General features: G+C 42.3%; 1 protein-coding gene across 8 annotated transcripts in view; it reads right to left on the minus strand.

The window, feature by feature from the left end:
* Positions 1 to 51: 51 nt before the first annotated feature.
* The window catches only part of LOC139463757 (supervillin-like), a 166,818-nt gene continuing 145,346 nt past the window's right edge, over positions 52 to 21,523 (minus strand). For all 8 annotated transcript variants that reach the window (XM_071245034.1, XM_071245036.1, XM_071245035.1 and 5 more), the window contains 22 exons: positions 14,394 to 14,564; positions 13,715 to 13,947; positions 11,360 to 11,419; positions 11,145 to 11,249; positions 10,088 to 10,286; positions 9,717 to 9,877; positions 9,435 to 9,590; positions 9,098 to 9,234; positions 8,510 to 8,654; positions 8,157 to 8,302; positions 7,460 to 7,616; positions 7,015 to 7,181; positions 6,732 to 6,841; positions 6,350 to 6,519; positions 5,786 to 5,940; positions 5,194 to 5,507; positions 4,653 to 4,786; positions 4,238 to 4,399; positions 3,812 to 3,970; positions 3,461 to 3,582; positions 3,077 to 3,232; positions 52 to 2,636 (listed from right to left, as the gene is read on the minus strand). In XM_071245034.1, the coding sequence (XP_071101135.1) occupies positions 2,550 to 2,636; positions 3,077 to 3,232; positions 3,461 to 3,582; positions 3,812 to 3,970; positions 4,238 to 4,399; positions 4,653 to 4,786; positions 5,194 to 5,507; positions 5,786 to 5,940; positions 6,350 to 6,519; positions 6,732 to 6,841; positions 7,015 to 7,181; positions 7,460 to 7,616; positions 8,157 to 8,302; positions 8,510 to 8,654; positions 9,098 to 9,234; positions 9,435 to 9,590; positions 9,717 to 9,877; positions 10,088 to 10,286; positions 11,145 to 11,249; positions 11,360 to 11,419; positions 13,715 to 13,947; positions 14,394 to 14,564 (3,406 nt within the window). In that variant the 3' untranslated portion in view covers positions 52 to 2,549. The remainder of the gene's footprint in view (positions 2,637 to 3,076; positions 3,233 to 3,460; positions 3,583 to 3,811; positions 3,971 to 4,237; positions 4,400 to 4,652; positions 4,787 to 5,193; positions 5,508 to 5,785; positions 5,941 to 6,349; positions 6,520 to 6,731; positions 6,842 to 7,014; positions 7,182 to 7,459; positions 7,617 to 8,156; positions 8,303 to 8,509; positions 8,655 to 9,097; positions 9,235 to 9,434; positions 9,591 to 9,716; positions 9,878 to 10,087; positions 10,287 to 11,144; positions 11,250 to 11,359; positions 11,420 to 13,714; positions 13,948 to 14,393; positions 14,565 to 21,523) is intronic.

The following is a 21,523-nucleotide window of genomic DNA, read 5'->3' on the forward strand; positions in this document are numbered from 1 at the left end:
ATTCCAATTCCATCAATGCTGAAAACAAGACAATAAAACAACACGGCTAGGTTTGATGTATAAGTTGAATTTAATTTCTTCTGTGTTGATGGTATATGTACACTAATCTATGTACAATTGAAAGGGTTGTAGCAGAATACAAAACATATATATATACATGGAGAGTGATTATGATATGGACAAGTGTAATGTTGACATCACAGTGGTCGAGTACACAACGTAAACACTGATACAGGAAACATGGTTACATCAAGGATGCTGCCAGAATTGGGACATCCACTGCCAACCATCTTAGTAGTGGTCCCCCACTGTTGCCAGACCCATTATTTATTGAAAGTTGGTTTACAAACTTTTGGGTCCCAAATTCAAGTAAGTGGTAGGGGAAATTGTTTTATTATTTTTAAAAAATTCAACTGCCAAATTGATTTACTCATAATGAATGAGAAACAAGTTAACTTGGGACATCTCTAAGTTCTTGCAATGGTTTGACATTAGGTTTAGCAGGACAAAGGATCTTGATTGGAGTCTAAAAAATAGTTGAGAAATACTCTGTTAAAAAAGTCAGTGGTTCCCTGTATTGTTCACACATCCCTGGGACAACACCTCACCGTTATACACAATCGGGCCTAATTATCTTTGTCCAAAGAATGTTAATTTGTCTGTCAGTTTTGTAAACCAACTAATAAATACAGTGGGTCTAAAGGAAGGTGGTCGTGGGACACCCTGGCTGTAGAGGAAGGGTGTGTGACACACGTTTGTACACACTCATTGTACAGTACACGCCTCCCTTTTCTCTCATATATACAAACTGCAAATACCAACATTATGCACTATAGTTTTTCAATCCAACTTGTTCAAATCAGTACCTCCTACACAATAACATGTATACATTACATTATGTTTGATTCACTTTTAGTGGGTGTGGTGGGGTGTGGGTGTGGTGGTGGTGGTGGTTGTGGTGTATTTTAAGTTGAAAAGATAAAATGTGTTTTAATAAAACTAATTTGTTTTCATTTCTTATAACTTATAACTATAAGCTTAAGAAGTAAAATTGTTACACCTTGGTAAAAAAAAAACTGCAATAAGACTGAGCACAGATCAAGTTAGCACTAAATCTTTACCTGCAATCAGTAAGTTGGAAGAGCAAGTAGAATCATGTTCTCAAAACTATTGTCAAAAAATATCTGTCACAAAATAGTTACCATCTGTAATCAATAATGGGAATATTTGTCACTGAAGGACAACATCGCTAACTCAGTAAAATATGCTACTTTGCTGCACATTCCAACTACTAGCCTGAAAGCACTCAGATTTACTCAGTCAAAACACTGAGAATGTTGATTATGACCTTGAATCTGATGTAGTACACTTGATCAGTAGTTGTTGACCCTCAGGTATATTGGTATGTCTAGGACAAGTCCATTTTGTATTGATTTAACAGTGGTTAAGCATGTCCATCTTGTTCTTGTTAGGGGTCAAGCATGTCCATCTTGTATTGAGATTTTACAGAGATTAAGCAAGTCCATCTTGTATAGTGGTTTTACAGTGGTCAAGCAAGTCCATTTTGTACTTCTTGTGGGTCAAGCAAGTCCATCTTGGATTGGGTGTCACATGTGGATCAAGTTCATCTTGCATTGAGGTTTTACACTGGTCAATGACAGAGAAGAAACACAACACAATGACATACACACAGCAGTTGTCTTAAGGCAGCACTAATGAGATCCCTGTTGAAACGTGTGGTTATCAGTAGCAAGTTGCACAAGTCTTGTAACAGCACCCTGTGGTCTGATGTGGGGGTGCTCTGTGGTTTGTTAATCATGCTTTGGTGCGCATGACAATGTCCAGAGGTATGTCATCCATATCTACACTTCCCAGGAAGTATGGAGCTCATGTCTGCCAATCACAGTTTAGAATTGTTGCACAGCATGTTTTGGGCTGTTGCAAGTCCTCCACCATTGGTTCACTATATTCCACTAATGACACTCTTAAAGCACCTGTCCCAAATTGTAACGCAACATAGAGCATACTCTATAATTGCAGATCACAGATTATTGAAAGGCTTTGTTCTGTATTACCCCGTATATCAGATCCATGTCATGTGTTCATTTTACAAGCACCTGTTTCAGATGATATGAGATGATAGACAGGTGATGGTGACATGGGATATGAAACTGATATTTCACTTAGTACATCCTCCTGACTCTGCAGGCACAATGTATCGTCATTCCTGGTCATGACAATGAAATTGATGACAAGGTTCACACCTGAGTGACAGCTGATTGTTTTGGCAGCAGAGAAACTGACACCAGTGATCATATTGACAGATGTCTGTAAGTACTCGTGCAGATAATCTTCACGCAACATTCACCCTGTCGGTAAGGTGGATATACATCCCAGTTTCACTGTCAATACAAACACAGATCATAAAACAAAGGCTCTTGAAGTCTCATGATGAGATTTCTGTTATGTTGACACCATGAGATGCTGCAGTCATGAGATGCTGGACATGTCCATGACAGTGTTTTGAGCGGACATCTGCCTGATCTGTCTTAGAAGAGGCCGGTTGGCTGTTTCACTTGCCTCTGCTTCCAGTTTGGAAGTTTGTAAAACTCTTCCTTGGACATTTCAAATATTTCCTGCAAAGTGCAAAAGTCAGTATCAAAATGTAGTCTTTATCTACATGTCTGATCTGTTACAGCAGTATATGGTGGCTGATCTGTCACAGCAGTCTATGGGGGCTGATCTCACTTGGAACTTACCTACAAGGGAATTTGTTACAGCAGTAATGGGGGCTGATCTGTTACAGCAGTATATGGTGGCTGATCTGTTACAGCAGTATATGGTGGCTGATCTGTTACAGCAGTATATGGTGGCTGATCTGTCACAGCAGTATATGGGGGCTGATCTCACTTGGAACTTTACCTACATGGGGATTTGTTACAGCAGTATATGGGGGCTGATCTGTTACAGCAGTATATGGGGGCTGATCTGTTACAGTAGTATATGGGGGCTGATCTCACTTGGAATTTTACCTACAAGGGGATTTGTTACAGCAGTATATGGTGGCAGGGCTCACCTGAAATTTGTCCTCTTCCAAGTACCACTCGAGCTTGGACGGGTCAACTCCCTCCGGCAGGGGGCGGTCTAACAGCTCCTCCAAAGAGTACTCTGTCTTGGAAAAGCGAGCAAGCACGTCGCTGAGCAAGTCACAGTAGTCGTCCTCCTTGCCGTCCTGCACAGAGAGGTACAACTGTCTACTCCACATCTTTATACTTGTTGTCAAACATAAAGTTATCATTGACACAGCTCATAATTACAGCTTTATCAAAACATACCCTGGGCAGTTTTTAAATGTACAAAAATGTTCCCATTGGCAAGGATTTGTTCTATTGTTTAAATATAATTAATTTTTCATAATAATTCATCTTAATATACTGTCAATACAATGAATACTACTCACATCTTTGGCAACCTCTCTGACTGTCTCATCCACCTCCCAGTAGGGGAAGAGATTGGTGAAAGACTTGGGTTCAACACCCGCACACACCAGGTATGCTGTTGGGGGTTTAGCACTGTTCTTCTCTGCAACATGCAAAGGAACGTTGTGTTAACATAATGTAGTTTTGATAAAATCCTTCAGAAAGTAATAAGCAAAATACTCCACCCAACAATGACATGATTTAAAACAGTAAACACACTAATATATTCTGTAAGCAAAACAAAAAGGTGCATGTCAAACATGTCCCTCTCCGTTATAAATTTCACCATATAAAAAAGATTTCCACACATTGCCACGTGTTCATGTCCTCACCTTCACAGTACTGGATAGTGGTGAGCATTGCACACCTGCGGTCAGTATCAAAGCGGGCCCGAGCCGAGCCAGTGGCCACATTCTCCTGCTCCTCATCCCCCACCGGCCACCACCCCTGCCACAGGTACACCTCATGGTCATTGTCCACCAAGAACAACGCTGAAACACACCCACCAGCTACAGTATAACACAAATAAACACCAACACACCAATAAACTGCTTAAACAAGACAGTTTAAGTTATCACAGAATCTAAAGAATACATCACTGATCTAGAAGGGAAAATGCGCTTAAATTACTGTTACTCTCATCAAATGGCTAAATGTAAGACAAACAGAAAACTTAAGTACCAATAAGACGGTGTCTCACATATTTCCAAGCATGTAATGTAGAGACACTTTCTATGCAGCGATCTCATTGTTCCTACCTGGTTGGGAGACAGACTCGTTGTAGAGATCAGCCTGTAGAAATGGGAATGGCGAAACGAGATCATTGGAGCGCGCTTCATAGAGGACCTCCGACACCTTGAAGACCCCAGACACACTGCACATGTAGAACAGGCGCACTGTGTGCTGGTACACCCGCGGATCTGAGAGGCAATTGACAGTTATAAGGTGACGTTCATGGACATGCAAACAGGCTGAACACAAAGTGACGTTAGTGCCACAACAAAGTAGAAATAGACTTATATCATGTACAACACAACTTGATAATCGAGTGTACCAAAATGACATTTCCAAGAATATGGTGTTGGTGATTATGTATGCATGTATACTTGATAGCTGGGCTTATTGTGTAACACTTCCTAATGTCTATTTGTACATATTGTGTACACCACCTACCCTTTATCAATGAGATGTAGCTGTCACTGGGCCGACCGCCGAGTGGGCCCCAGAAGTCTGACTTCTCGGACCCTTCCTCCACCTCCGTGACCAGCAGGCTGGCCCGACTGTCCATGTTCACCTCCAGAGGACATCTGCAAACACTTCCTCATTAACAGGGAAACTTGACCTAACTCATTAATGACAGTTACTGTTACCAATCTGTGTCTTATGTTAATAAGAGTCACCGTGTATCACTTTGCACTGCTCTGGAACATCTTGAAACATAGCAATTCCAAGGTGCATTATAAATTACCGCCAGACACAGTTACTTCATAATGGTAGAAAATAACAAATAACTTCCTTATCAATCATTACCAATAATTTACTTTTAATGTACTCCACGATAACTGACATGAAGATAACAAAAATCTACTTGATGTTTCACTCTCTGAAGAAGAATTTAAAAAAAAAAAAGAAGCATAATTTATTTATTATATTTGTATCAATACTTAAAACACAGCATATTGCTATGGTAAATATTTTCAACCCCCAAACTCACTTTTCCTTCAGATTGTCGACAGCTTTGACTGCTATTTTCCTAGTGTGCTGCGGAGATTTAGCACCATGCCATATGTACACAAGGCCAGTTTTCACACTGAGTAAAATGAAAGATGAACGGCTTCTGAGATTGTCTGTACACAAAGGTATCTCAACAAGACACATTTCATTGGTGTACTCTCCCCGCACACAGAAGAACCTCCAGGACCCCTGCGTGTTCGTGCTGGCATCCTCACGCTTCCCTACATGAACCATCATCCGACCCTCAAACAGGTTCAAGAAACACGGCAACTCCTTGCCTTGTACAACACGAATCTGAAATGCAAACAAGTCAAAATATTTATCAATGTTAGTCAATAATAAAGCTTATTAATGAATTTGTACTTGTGAATCTCTTGTTTAGTGTTTTGTGCTTAGACAAGTTTGTTCACATAAACACTGAAATGTTGCAACAATAAACCAAAATGATTCGATTTATACATCTTGTCTTTCATCCTGATTAAATATATGTTTAAACCGAATCAGCGACATTGGTCACACTGCCCCTATCCCACACTGCCCCTATTCCGCACTCCCCATCTCACCCAACCTACCTGTGGCCCTCTCTCCTCGTCCAGCTCCACTGTCATCAGAGCTGATGCCCCTTGTTCGTTGATTGTTGAGCCCTTACCCTGCCAGAAGAAGTAGGCACACCTCTCCCGACCTGTCAGTGAGTGTCTGGCAGCATGACCCTTCAGTGTCCGCATCCCTGTTCACAGACATCACAAACAGGTCAATGATCATATGTGATCATGCAAAATGTCTTTCTCTTGATAGGCAACGGAACAGTGGATTTGATTCCCCCACAACATTACAGTATGTTTATAACACAACTACCCATTATGTCTGCTAAACCATGCAGGCTTTCTGTTTCCTAACCAGGAACTAGTATCTGTAATTTTCTACATTCTCAACCAGAACCCTGATCAAACATTCAGAGAAGTGCAGGAGCTAACATGATGTGGTTGGGCAAGCCATTTCATGATACAAATCCATGTTACATCTCCAGGTCCTCTACATCTGTCTGCCTACCCAGCCCCTCCCTCCATGCCTCACTTATCAGTACTATACCAGCCTCTGGCTGACTTTCAGACTCTCTACAACACTAAAGAACTCACCAGCATTGGCAATCATGTACTGCCACCGGACCACATAGGTGTCCCCTTCATGGAACTGGCCATAGCTTGTCTCTGGCATCTTGTAGTGGTCATACTCTAGCACGTGCCACACAGAGGTGCCAAGAGTCAGAATGTCCACCTCCCGGATGAAGCCTTCCATGTCCTCATACCTGGCAACATGCAGCAGATATAGCATGCTGACATATCTCAGAACAAAATGCACGGATTATCCAAGTCTCTGGGGTTCAGCAAAATGAAATGAAAATATTGACAAGCTCCTCAAATCTAACGGAAAAAGAAAATAAGATAATTGAATTAATAGTAACTTTATAAGTAAGACAAGAGAATTTGTTGTTTAGCAAGATGTCTGTAGTGTACCCACCACTTTGTTCCCCTGCCGACATGAGAGCCCTCCAACAGTAGTGTGACTGGATTCTTTTTCTCAGCCAGCATCAACTTAGCATCGTATGGCTGCAATTCCACAACATCCGCCTGAAATACAAATTGGGGAAGATGGACTTCAATCCAATCAGTAGCAAGGAATACTCTGACAAACTGAACTATTAGCATAAGAATTTAAGGAACTTTTGTATCCATTATTTGGTTGCCTTTGTGACAACATCATCTTATCAATTTATTTCACTGTCTCCAGCCTTGAGATTTACCTTCTGTTTTGTGGGTTGTGTATCCTTGACTTTTATCAGTCTCGATGAGTCTGGCCAATCGGCAAACTTTTCACGAAACAAGATGGTCTCCATATTCTGGTTGACCTTTCCAAACAAAGCCCATGAAGGTCGTTCACTGCTCTTTTTAGGTACTGCCGAGTCATCATCTTTGGGGAAAAAACACACACATACTACTAATGATGATACAACCTTCATACTGTACACATAATGTACAAGTATTGAACTGCAATTAATGTTAATTCTATCTCTAATCCTTCACAACATAAATTACGCCAGTGATGTTTGATGCCATTATTCTAATCCTAAATGTTCTGATAAAGAATCAGACACTACGTTGACTATGTCAACCCGTTTTCTCTGAACAGTCTCCTGGACATAGACAAGTCATAAGGTGGGAAGTGTGTCCAAGCTTCCCTTGTATTACCGTGTAGAGGACAGAGTGGGTTGATGGCACACTCCTCGTAGTCGTAGCCCTTCTCCCACAGCTTCTGTGCCAGCTTAATGCCCTGCTTGCGTTTCTCCATGGTCACTGTCTTCCCCTGCCACACATACATCTCAGTGCCGAAGTCAAACACCAGCACCTGCACACACAACACACCATCTTATAGTCTAGCTGGCAGCACAGCAAATGTTCCATCTCATTCTCAGAATCCTACCATTTAAAAATAAAAATATGATGGCTACAAATCTGTTACTGTAGTGAGTCATGTGTTGATGGTTAGGAACACACAAGGATAACCTTGTTTCCCATCAACGCATGACGTCATACCAGACATAAGCAGCAACCATTACCTACTTGTCTGTCACATTGCTAGTGGATAATCCTACACAAATAGTATGATGTTCAGCAAAAAAGTCTTCATCAGTTAAGGTTTGTTTGTTTCTTGTAAAAAGCCGCAATCAGCTAGATGACAGGGGTTTGTAAATAATCAAGTCTGGATCAGACACTCATGTTGACATCAAGAGCATTGATCTATGTAGTTGGGATTCAATGACAACTACATCAGCGAGCCTCACCAACCGAGTCACTGATCCCGTTATTTGACTCTTACGACAAGGGTTGCCAGAGACCAATTCTAACAGGTTCTTCATGGGTAGCATGTAGAAAGTGTTGTCAGTACCTCATCTTTCTTGAGCATCTCATATTTGGGCTGCATGCCCCAGTACTCCTCGTAGGGCATGAGTGAGTTGTCAACGACCTGGTACACCATGTTGGTCTTGATGATGTGGCTCTCGTACAGCTCATCTTCATCCTCGGGGCCACAGTCTGTAGGGAAAAAAGCACACAACTAACCTCCTGAATGTAATGGTGTCCCTACTCTCCTACTCATCCACATTAAACATGCAGTGGCAAAAAGTTTAAATAGAAAACTTTTAGGACCTTTCATTGTTAAGCAACAAACACATATTATCAGCATTTTAACATTCCCAGCCTACAAGGCCTCCAAATGGCATCCTGTCGGGCTGCTCGTACCTTGGTACTCCTTGTATCCATTAATGGCGTTCCAGAAGTGTCTGCCAGCACCTAGGTGGCCCTTGTGTTCCTCCAAGATGACCAGAGCTGCTGCCTTGCAACCAAGGTCCTTCTTCTGCTGGATGAAGCCAGCAATATCTGCAGACTGCAACATACACACTGCACTCACAAGTATCAGAGGATATAGAGAACATTAAAGTGGAAATGACACAATTTATACAGAAGCATCCAACTTTGAACATATATTCATCAAACAGTTACACCTTTGAAACCATACAATTCTGTACTCATCTCTGCGCAAGTTGCATCCCTTAGAACCATGATGATTGTTGTTTAATGCCGCACATAGCAGCAATATTTCAGCTATTTACAGTAGCCATTAAATCTGGACCAGACATATCCATGATTGATATTTCAAGCAATGTCCCACACCAATGGTCACCCAAATCCCCCAGTCTGACCACCTGATCCATTAACCCGTCTCTTACAACCAACATAAGAGTAGAAAAGAAACATCAAATTCATGTACGGAAGAACATGGCCTATGAGTTATCTCCCCTGGACCATGTTCAATGCCACTGCTCTTACCCGAGCTTTCTCGATGACATTGCAGTACTCCCCGATCCAGTTTATGATCTTGTCACGAGTCACCAGGAGGTAGCAATCCCCGCTGTTGATGGATGCTGCTGATGGCTCAACCAGGCGAGTCTGGATCTTGTATCGCCCTGTTGGAAATATTGTGTAAATGAATCATCACTAGTGATAAAGGTACAGTTAATCATTTCATATAATGAGGACATATTTACATCCTCCTGCCACCTGCTACCATGTGTGCACCAATATACAAGGCATTAAGTTAACCAATGAGTTGCTGTTCTATGCAGCTTTGTGTATGTAAGTGTTGTGGTCTAAGAAGTGAACCCACCTTTGACATGAAGAAGCATGAGGGGTTTGTAGGGCTGGAAGGACCCTGTGCCTCCTGGCGTGGAGGACTCGGCCTTCCTCAGTGCCACCTTGGAGAAGTTCTCCTTGCTGGCCAGGCCCGCCAAGGCCTCCTGAGCAAACCCTGCCTCCTTGGAGACTGCAACAAGCAAGTACAAAGTCAAATAATCATAGCCTCTAGAGGCAAGTACCTTTCACAGAATTAATATGTACATGTTTTATGTCTTGTTCATTCATAAAAACAATTAAGGTCTGTCATCCTTACTTGTTTCCTTCTTCATCCTCTTGAACTCCTTCTCTGCAACCCCATGGCTGATCTCGAGGTACTCATCCTTCAGCTCCAAGTGTAGTGACCTTGTTTTCAGGTGGTTCCGACTGCGGGTAGACTTACTGCGGGCTGGACGAGCTTTCTTTACAGCAGGAAGCCTGGAATAAGGATTGATTGAGTTTGAACAAACCCAACTGATCTCTTGGGACTTGCAACCATCAAATCAGGTAGAAAACAGTTTTGATTAGTGCAAACATTGTGGTCCTAAGAATTTCCTCTTAAGATTTTTTCGGCTTCTTCAAAATATAGATCTTTGTTATATATCTACCATCCCCAAAATGTTCCTGTTCCCGTTCCTGGAAACTCACATTTCATTTGCCTTCATGAATATCTCATTAAAGTCGTCAATGTCAACATCCACTATATCTTTGATCTGTGAAATGTCCCTGGTCTGGAAGAAGGAGTCGATGGCTTCTGTGTCCATCTGTGGCACAGCCACTCTCACAGGCTCCTTCTTCTCCTCCTCCTCCACGTGCTTCTCACGCTCAGGCTTCACCGGGGCAGGACCTGCTAACACAAACCTTACAATTAGACAATCATCAATCAGTCGGGATATATGTATACTTAGACATGAAAAAATCTATCTTCTGAGTAGTAACATAACATTATTATTGATGAAGGAACTAACATAACATAAACAACATATGCAGGAATTATTCATTATAGGAATGATACATACTAATTGTGTTGGCAAATATCATACAAATCAGTATAATTTATGTCACAATAAATAGCATATTATTCTGTCTCATTTGATTGGCTAACCTACTAATTTTATTTACGTTTATGTTTAAAAAAGAAGAAGAATAAACCACCTCCACTAACGGACTACTGTTTCCTGATTGGATGATAATTTATTGGGCAAGGTTTGTTTGTTTGTTTGTTGTTTAACGCCACACTCAGCAATATTCCAGCTATATGATGGCACTCTGTAAATAATCAATCAAGTCTGGACCAGACAATCCAGTGATTGACATCATGAGCATCGGTCCACACAATCGGGATACAATTATATGCATCAACCAAGTCAGTGAGCCTGACCACCCGATCCCATTAGTCGCTTCTTATGATAATCTTGTGTAGCAGTATGGAGCTAAATGGTATCACCAAGTGAATAGTGTTTTTTTTTCTGAGTTAATGATTAAATAAGCAGTGTGCACACTTTGCATAACGTGTAATTATGCAAACTGGTTTCTTCAATTAAAACTCTATAAAAGCAAAAAATATTGAAGTCAATTCTTATTTTAACGTAATATCGGTCTGCATATTGCCACATTCTGAACACTTAGAACAAATACTCCAGTAAAGTATAACCGTGAACTTTACAATATCACCAACAACAATCCACCTGGATCTCTCACTCACCTGAAATGATTTCCTTGGGCAGTGAGATTTTCTTTGTGACTACTGCAAATTCCTTGGAAGGGGATGTTGGCGATGTCACTGGGGACGGACCATTTGAGGAGGGATCTGAAGGGAAAGATACATCATCTATGTCATTGTACATACACTGTTACAAGTTGGCTGGAAACTGACTGGATGTTTATGTTACTTGATGATAAGTACATCTGAAATCTCACCTCCATCTCTCTTTGGAGTCTGTCGCAGTCTGGCCACCAAGGGGCTCTCCTTGCTTCCTCCTGAAATTCAAAAAAGTGGGTGATAAAGTAAATATATATTCCCACATGCAATTGTCATAAACAGTGTGGGAATATCCCACTGATCGGCCTTCCCCTATACCTACCCCTCCCTTGCACTGTCTCTACCTGCCTTTGCCCTGACTCTACCTACCCCTCCCTTGCCCTGACTCTACCTTCACTTGCCCTGATTCTACCCATCCTTGCCCTGACTCAACCCTCCCTAGCCCTGACTCTACCTTCCCTTGTACTAAGTCTACTTACCCTTGCCCTGACTCTACCTGCCCTTGCCCTGACTCTACCCATCCTTGCCCTGACTCAACCCTCTCTAGCCCTGACTCTACCTTCCCTTGTACTAAGTCTACTTACCCTTGCCCTGACTCTACCTGCCCTTGCCCTGTCTACCTACACTTGCCCTGACACCTTCACTAGTCTACTTACACTTGCTCTGACTCTACCTTCCCTTGCCCTGATTAACCTACCCTAGCCCTGACTCTACCTACACTTGCCCTAACTCTACCTTCCCTTGTCCTAAGTCTACCTACACTTGCCCTGACTCTACCTTCCCTTGCCCTGATTTACCTACACTAGCCCTGACTCTACCTACCCTTGCCCTGACCCTACCTTCCTTTGTTCTACCTACACTTGCCTTGACTCTACCTAAACTTGCCCTGATTTACCTACACCAGCCCTGACTCTACCTAAACTTGCCTTAAGTCTACCTACCCTTGCACTAAATTTACCTACCCTTGACCTGACTCTACCTTCCCTTACCCTGATTTACCTACTCTAGCCCTGACTCTACCTACCCTTGCCCTAAGTCTACCTGCCCTTGCACTAGGTCTACCTACACTTGCCCTGACTCTACCTACCCTTGCCTAGACTCTACCTTCCCTTGCCCTGATTTACCTACACTAGACCTGACTCTACCTACCCTTGCACTAAATTTACCTACCCTTGCCCTGACTCTACCTTCCCTTACCCTGATTTACCTACTCTAGCCCTGACTCTACCTACCCTTGCCCTAAGTCTACCTGCCCTTGCACTAAATTTACCTACCCTTGCCCTGACTCTACCTTCCCTTACCCTGATTTACCTACTCTAGCCCTGACTCTACCTACCCTTGCCCTAAGTCTACCTGCCCTTGCACTAAGTCTACCTACACTTGCCCTGATTTACCTACACTAGCCCTGACTCTACCTACCCTTGCCCTGACCCTACCTTCCTTTGTTCTACCTACACTTGCCTAGACTCTACCTTCCCTTGCCCTGATTTACCTACACTAGACCTGACTCTACCTACCCTTGCACTAATTCTGCCTGCACTTGCCCTGATTCTACCTGCCCTTGTACTAAGTCTACCTACACATGCCCTGAATCTACATGCCCTGAATCTACATGCCCTTGTCCTGACTCAACCCTCGCTAGCCCTGACTCTACCTTCCCTTGTACTAAGTCAACCTACACATGCCCTGACTCTACCTGCCCTTGCCCTGATTCTACCCGCCCTTGCCATGATTCAACCCTCCCTAGCCCTGACTCTACCTTCCCTTGTACTAAGTCTACCTACACATGCCCTGAATCTACCTGCCCTTGCCCTGATTAACCTACCCTAGCCCTGACTCTACCTACCCTTGCCCTCACTCTACCTTCCATTCTTCTAAGTCTCCCTACACATGCCCTGACTCTACCTCCCCTTGCCCTGACTCTACCTTCCCTTGCCCTCCCTCTACCTCCCCTTCTTCTAAGTCTCCCTACACATGCCCTGACTCTACCTTCCCTTGCCCTGACTCTACCTGCCTTGCCCTGACTCTACCTACCCTAGCCCTGACTCTACCTACCCTAGCCCTGACTCTACCTACCCTTGCCCTCACTCTACCTTCCCTTCTTTTAAGTCTACCTACACATGCCCTGACTCTACCTTCCCTTGCCCTGATTAACCTACCCTTGCCCTCACTCTACCTTCCCTTCTTCTAAGTCTACCTACACATGCCCTGACTCTACCTGCCCTTGCCCTGTCTCTACCTACCCTTGCCCTGTCTCTACCTTCCCTTCTTCTAAGTCTACCTACACATGCCCTGTCTCTACCTACCCTTGCCCTCACTTTACCTTCCCTTCTTCTAAGTCTATCTACACATGCCCTGTCTCTACCTACCCTTGCCCTCACTCTACCTTCCCTCCTCTAAGTCTACCTACACATGCCCTGACTCTACCTGCCCTTGCCCTGTCTACCTCCCTTGCCCTGACTTTACTTGCCTTTGCCTTAAGTCTACCTACCACTCTCTTCCCCTGTACCTACCCCTGCCAAGCCTTCCCTTCACTGTAAACTGCTCCTGATCTTTCTCCTCCACCCTCTCCTTCCATCCTCCTTTGGACTCATCCAAATTTTTCAGTCGGTCAGCAAGGCTGGACGGGCGTTCTACTCCAGCAAGGTTGGTCTTGTCCCTCAGTTTGACCGGTGTGTCAAGGTCCAAGGTTTTGGGAACCCGACGTCTCCAGTCCTCCTCACCACTTTTCTTGAGAGCGTTCAACCTGCAACACAGCATGGCCTGCTGCTTCACTGTGACACAAACATCTTAATAAAGCAGGGAAGGAGGAAAGAGGCTTTTTAAAATAAACTGCCACAGCTGGAACCTAATGTCAAGACTTTGCTAGAGAGATACAGATATTTGAAATCTATTAAAACAAACACTGTCCTGGAGAGACTTGTCACATTTTAAGGAGTATTCATGGACAGTTTGTATCGCACATCAACTTCTGAGTGTTCTAGACATTTAAAAAACACACTAGGATCTCCATGGAATTTTAATGCATAGAATGGAATGGGATTATTGTCATTCAGAAATACATTATATCTCAAATGTTCATGAAATTCAACTTGTGTCACCTAGATAGAAATGATGGAGTCTTACACAGAGGAAATACTTCAACAGCAAAAAAAAAGCCACCGAAAGACTTCGTGATAAATGTTGACTGACCTGTCCCCGATGGAGCCCCCTGGCTTGACTGGGGAGGGTGTGGCCACTGCCTTCGCCTCCTTCATCTCCTCTGGCGTGATTGGCTGTGTTAGGTGACGACCCTCATATTTGAACTTGCGCCGACTCTGGGGTGACTTCTCAGGGGTGAAGTCAGCAGGTTGAGTCAAATATCTGCAAATCAAATCTCACTTTTAGCTAGGACACAGACATCCACAAACTTTCATTGGTATTGTTTTATGATTTCAGAAGTTTTGCATACAAATGTAGTCTTGTTTTCAATATTGAACTTACACATGGACTGGTTGACAGAAGAAAGCTTTACATTCAATATATTCTGAACACATTCACTTCAAACAATACAAAGATTTCCAAACAGGATGCCAACAAGAACCCATTCAAGAACTTTGGAAGTTTCTTGTTTGAAATGTCACCATGTCCTACTTTCATGATAAGGATCCTGACGAAAACAACATTGTTTTTCTATAGTCCTCCAGCACGTATGCCAAGAAGTATCTTGGAAGTGCCACATTACAAGACAAAAAGCAAACAAAAGCACTCTACACAGGTGTTCACAATCTGTAAGCAACATGTAATCCTCAAGAGCAAACTACACACATAACCAATGGCACACAAATGTGTCAGTTCTATCTGGCTATCAACTATCAACTGGCTGTACACATTTTGTGAATTAACCTGTCAGTACCCTGTACCATGCGGCATAACAAACAAATAATCAGCATGAGTTAGTGGTACACATGTATCTTTAGAACATGGCACTGGATGTCTTGAGATCTGTGCCCAGTCTGGCCAGTACCTGCTGTTGTGCATACAACACACCACAGCCATGCAGCAGTAGTTTTATTACCTGAAACATCCATCATCCCGAGACAACGGAGACTTCCTATGCCCAAATTAACATTGTGTCCATGTCGGCACATATATATTCAACAATGACTTTCCTGTTCACAAGTAATATCATTCATAGGGGTGACTGGTTGTAATTAAGGTCACTCTCTGTGAACTGTTTAATGGAGCTATCAACCGGTAAATAAGGACTATTGACCATGCGAGTTCATAACTCATGTATAAAGCACTGCTTCAAGGCAAGGGTGTTATTGCAAGCACATGTCTACCCATCCATAATTTGATAGAAGATCTCCCGGGTCAGGACCACATTCATTAATCTGTGTAAATGTTGTGTACGACACACACATTGTGTGGTCATGGCACTAGATGTGCCCCTCCTCTCGCAGGACACCCGTCCACATACAGCAGGTGAGTCAGCTGGGGTAGTTCATTAACATTCTCATAGTGAGTCACCTAAAACAATCAACAGATGGGATGTGGGAGTATGGCTGAGTGTTTGCATGTTGACATCATAGCTCAGCACACTCTATACATGTGAGTTTGTTGGTGTATGTGTGCAATGTTAATGTATACACCAATTCATCCACTTATTTATGAAGATAATAAGCTGAGGGATCATGAATTAGGAATGAGTGAATAAACGTTGCTCGTTGTTGCCGTCAGTAGTATCACAGCTATAACCTAACTGGTGATCATCAAATAATGTGAACATTAACTGATTCTGGAGGTTCACACACAGTGACACCAGAGATGTCTTTCGAGTGAATGGTGTCTTCACAACATCAAAAAGTTGTCATTTGTACAGTTAATACTGAACAACCATTGTGATCCCCAAATCAACAATTAAGGCAGCTTCTTCAACAACCATTCAGCTCCACCAAGAACCATTCACCTCTCCAACAATCATTCACCTCTCCAGCAACATTCAGCTCCACCAAGAACCATTCACCTCTCTAAAGATCATTCACCTCTCCAACAACCATTTAGCTTCACCAAGAACCATTCACCTCTCTAACAACCATTCACCTCTCCAACAATCATTCACCTCTCCAGCAACCATTCAGCTCCACCAAGAACCATTCACCTCTCGAACAACAATTCAGCTCCACCAAGAACTATTCACCTCTCCAGCAACCATTCAGCTCTACCAAGAACCATTCACCTCTCCAGCAACCATTCACACCTCTCCAACAACAATTCAGCAACAATTCAGTTCCACCAAAAACCATTCACTTCTCCAACAACCATTCAGCTCCTCCAACAACCATTCAGCTCCACCAAGAACCATTCACCTCTCCAAACACAATTCAGTTCCACCAAGAACCATTCACCTCTCCAGCAACCATTTGCCTCTCCAACAACCATTCAACTCCACCAAGAACCATTCACCTCTCCAGCAACCATTCAGCTCTTCCAAGAACCATTCACCTCTCGAACAACCATTCAGCTCCACCAAGAACCATTCACCTCCCCAACAACCATTCAGCTCCACCAAGAACCATTCACCTCTCCAGCAACCATTCAGCTCCTCTAACAATCATTCAGCTCCAAAAAGAACCATTCACCTCCCCAACAACCATTCAGTTCAACCAAGAACAATTCACCTCTCCAAACACAATTCAGTTCCACCAAGAACAATTCACCTCTCCAGCAACCATTCGCTTCTCCAACAACCATTCAGCTCCACCAAGAACCATTCGCCTCTCCAACAACCATTCAGCTCCACCAAGAACCATTCACCTCTACAGCAACCATTCAGCTCCTCTAACAATCATTCAGCTCCACCAACAACCATTCAGCTCCTCTAACAACCATTCAGCTCCACCAAGAACCATTCACCTCTCCAAACACAATTCAGTTCCACCGAGAACCATTCACCTCTCCAGCGACCATTTGCCTCTCCAACAACCATTCAGCTCCACCAAGAACCATTCGCCTCTCCAACAACCATTCAGTTCCACCAAGAACCATTCACCTCTCCAGCAACCATTCAGCTCCTCTAACAATCATTCAGCTCCAAAAAGAACCATTCAGGGCTCCAAACAACCATTCAGCTCCAAAAACAACCATTTAACTCCCCAAAAAACATTCACTCCCCAAAAAAACATTCAGCTCCCCAAACAACCATTCAGCTCCAAAAACAACCATTCAGTTCCAAAAACAACCATTTAACTCGTCCCATATCCATCTAACTCCAACAATATCCATTTAGTTTCTCCAACAACCATTCAACTCCTCTGAAAACCATTTTGCCTAAGAATCCCAGCATACATCTGAACTGAATTGAAATCTGTGCTGTCCATAAATATAGAATGATGTTAACTGACAAATCATGTAGGCCGCTGCACGATACTGATGGAAAGTCATTGCTTTCTGTTGTCACTTTCTGCCACCTCTAATAACATAGCGACCCTACATCAGACATGGCAAAGCATGCCGAATGAAACACATAGGACATTCTGTCCCACATAATCCTACAGGATAAATGCCCACACAAGTCCAACAGGAATATTTGGACCAAATGTCCCATTGAACTGTTTGTTTCATACATATCTTTGGACAATTTTCACCACACTTAAAAAGGATTAATTGTTGAAAATGTCCTAGGTTTTCTGTCCCAAGAAATCCGATAGAATAACTTACCCCACAAGAACAATACGATGATGAGCCCATCACAAGGGATGATACTCAATTTATAGAACAATCTGCTATATTCATTCATTTGTTATAAATGCCATAATATGAACGTCCATACAAGCTGAGGAGAGTGACATCATCTGTAGGCCACTGTACACTGGTCCTCCATCCCTGCTGATAACGAGTACCACCCTAAACCACTACAGCCAGCATAACCCATCCATGTCCATAACATGAAGGTGTCACACTACAACTTGTAAACTTCCTACCTTGTGTATACCACTTGTTGATATAGAATCATGTAATCAATAGCTCGTCAATATCCTGCTGCCCTGTGATAGCCAGTGTGGACCCGATTACACTTTCACAGCCGGTCACTGCTACATATCAGCGGTATAAATATCACTAATTCCCATCTACAACTTCTCTCAACCAACAATAAGCAGTAACATGTATCAGCTTCATAAAGCCATATGTCCCCAAGCAGGGCTGCCTACAGGCAGACCAGCCCGTGATAGCAGCAACTACAACAGCTGGTGGTGGAGGACAACTGCCTTCCTAACTGGAGAGATTGAGAATTCACTAATTGTCTTTCTGAGTCATTCAGTCCAAAACAAAAGAGCTGACAATGAATATTGGGGAGGTTTTAATGCCTTCCAGAAGAAACAAAAAGGCTATACAACACAACATGTGTGAGCTTAATTTGGCAGACAAAATCCACAAAAAAATCTACCTAATTCTCCACATTGCATATGTCCGAAATAGTTCTGTGATCTAGAGTCAGATCTTGTCACATTTTTAAAGCTACTGGGGATTAATCAATAACATGCAAATCCCTCCTTATTTCATTTTTATAGAGAGTGTTTGTTTGTTTGTTGTTTAACACCTTACTCAGCAATATTCCATCCATATATGATGGTGGTCTGTGAATAATGGACCATGCAATCCAGTGGTTGATATCATGAGCATCGATCTACGCAATTGGGATACCATGATATTAATCAACTAAGTCAGCGAGCCTGATGATCCGACCCCACTAGTTGCCTCTTATGACAAGCATTTATAAAGAGTGACAGTGTTTACAGGATTTCCTGCATTCTGGCACTTCTCTCGTGTCAGTTTGCTAGTTATATCACAGGCTTATATGTAAACACCGAACATGACATTTCACAATTGGCACAATGAACTTTACATACTGCCAAACATTAAAGTAATTTGGAGTCATTTAAAAGCTACCAGTGTTCAAATGTCACACATTGTTGCTTGTACTCACATGGATATAGTTTTACTAGTAGATTATACTGAAGATGTAATGTGTATGAAAGTGTTGTTACCTTGTTTCATGTTCCTGTCAATGTCAAACTGTGCTCATGAAAAGGCAACATCCTGCCTCATTAATTAGTCATGCCTCATCAATAACAACAGTTAATTTCCAACTAGCATAACCAACAAAGGTCCACATTCTAAGACACTACACTTGAACACAGACGAAACAACTTGCCAAGGAATTTCTTTTTTGCAAAGGCAGCTAATCCAATGATCTCGCCAAAACAATAAGCACTTAGTGGTGTAATTGACAGCATGAAATGTACAACTACTAGCTTGTATTTGATATGCATGAGGTCAACAGTGTTCCGTGAATCAATAGCTGGCCAGCATTTACTTACACATGGGCAATATTACTTTCTCCTCACCAGCCTGCCAGCACGTACACATGCACACAATCAGGGTGCGGTACATGCTCATATCATGTTCTATTCATTTTAACATTCACATCCTTATATTTTGTCGCATACATGTGGACTAGCTGCAATAGCTATACAATAGGGCGGTCATATGATCCAACGCCTTCATGCTTAGCAAGGATGCTGATGGTGCATTTTGATTGTGGCAGGTTGGAACAACAGAAGCAACAATCCATGGTGCATTTGACATGCTCGCATTTTACCTTAGACAAGGAATACATGAAATGTCAGCTACATGGAACATATAAAGATCAAATAATAAGATACTTGCACATGGATATTCCCCAACAGGCTTCCTTATAGGAGTTGCAAGCCCTGATACCACTGAAAGTACCTTAGACAGTCAATAATATAATGCTCCAACCACTGGTGGTTTGTTTATTACATGACCAGGCAGCATACTGTTAATATGAGATTTGTTTTGTAATGGCCTGGCCTGAAGATAAGGTCTTGGCTAATAAGGTCTTGGCTAATCAGATAAGTCTGTTACCTCAAATAGACTGACTAGGATTAATGGAGAGGGCTTTCACAGGATCAAAGAGTCCTGCTGGTCAGTGTGTGGTCATTGCTTGGGTAACACAACACAAGCAGGGCCACAACACAACACAAACAGGTCCCAACTTTGAATCCAACATATTGCTTTTCTAAGTTCAAAACATGTAAAAAGCAATATTTTCTCAGAAAATCCACTTATCAAAACTTGCACAGCACCTCTCCTATTGGTAAAGAAACTGTACCTCCAATTGGAAAAGAATCCATGAAGTAGTTTTCAAATCATTGGTCACAAATATTGAAGTAAAAGAAAATCTAACTTTGCAACAAGAAAAACATAATCTGTCAGAAAATACACATATCAAAATCAAACTTTGCACTGCACCTCTTCTATTTTCCACTAACTACTTTTCAAGTTATAGGTCACAAATGTTTAAGTAAAGAACTAAAACAATGAAAACAAAAAGCAGTATGTTTTCAGAAAGTCCAAATATTGAAATCCATCTTTGCACTGCACCTCTCCTATAAGTATAAAATGTGGTCACCACGTTTGAAAAGAATCTAGTATGTCGTAGTATTCAAGTTATTGGTCACACAAAAAACGTCCTCGGAAGGATGAAAGGAATTCCTAGGTATTGCTCTATACCCCCACCCTTTTAGGTCAGGGGTATAATAATAATCATGTTTATTGCATGAAAGGTCACCGGCCAAGATACACAATATTTATCCTTAACAACCATTTCCATATTATTACAGAACTTTGAAAATTAACTTCATCTTTTCCAACTGAGAACTGCTACTATGTATTCACACACGTACACCTTCCTGGCATCCACAACCTGCTACACTCCAGCAGCTGCAGCCTTGTTACATCAGCAACATGCGATGTTATCAGTATCCAAACAACATCACCACATCACTCGTGGAACAATTAATCATAATCACAGATAATAGCCTCATATCAAAATACCCTGATAGCTACATACATTTTGAGGGCCAATAAATTATTTATTTTCATCTGACATAAGGATTTTTTAAAATGACAGTACATTCTGCAGATTTCATGAATGCTACAAAGTGATGTTTATTTCAGTGACATTTAGCATATATTTGGCATATATTTAGCATGTCAGTTCCAGATAGAGACCTCATCAGTAGCCAAAGTAGAAAGGTTTGTGTACTGCAGGCCTGGTGTATGTCACACTCGTCTGTAAGTAGACAGGCAGCCCCTCGCTACACACAGGTAACACTGAACCACATACGCTAGTCTTTGACTTTGTTTGTTGCTTAACGCTGCACTCAGCAATATTCCAGCTATATGGCAACAGTCCTTATTAGAGTCTGGACCAGACATTTCAATGATTGACATGATGAGCATCAATCTACACA

Source organism: Haliotis cracherodii, unplaced genomic scaffold (assembly GCF_022045235.1).
Source record: "Haliotis cracherodii isolate W230 unplaced genomic scaffold, xgHalCrac1.p SCAF_16, whole genome shotgun sequence".
NCBI classification, from domain to species: Eukaryota; Metazoa; Mollusca; class Gastropoda; order Lepetellida; family Haliotidae; genus Haliotis; species Haliotis cracherodii.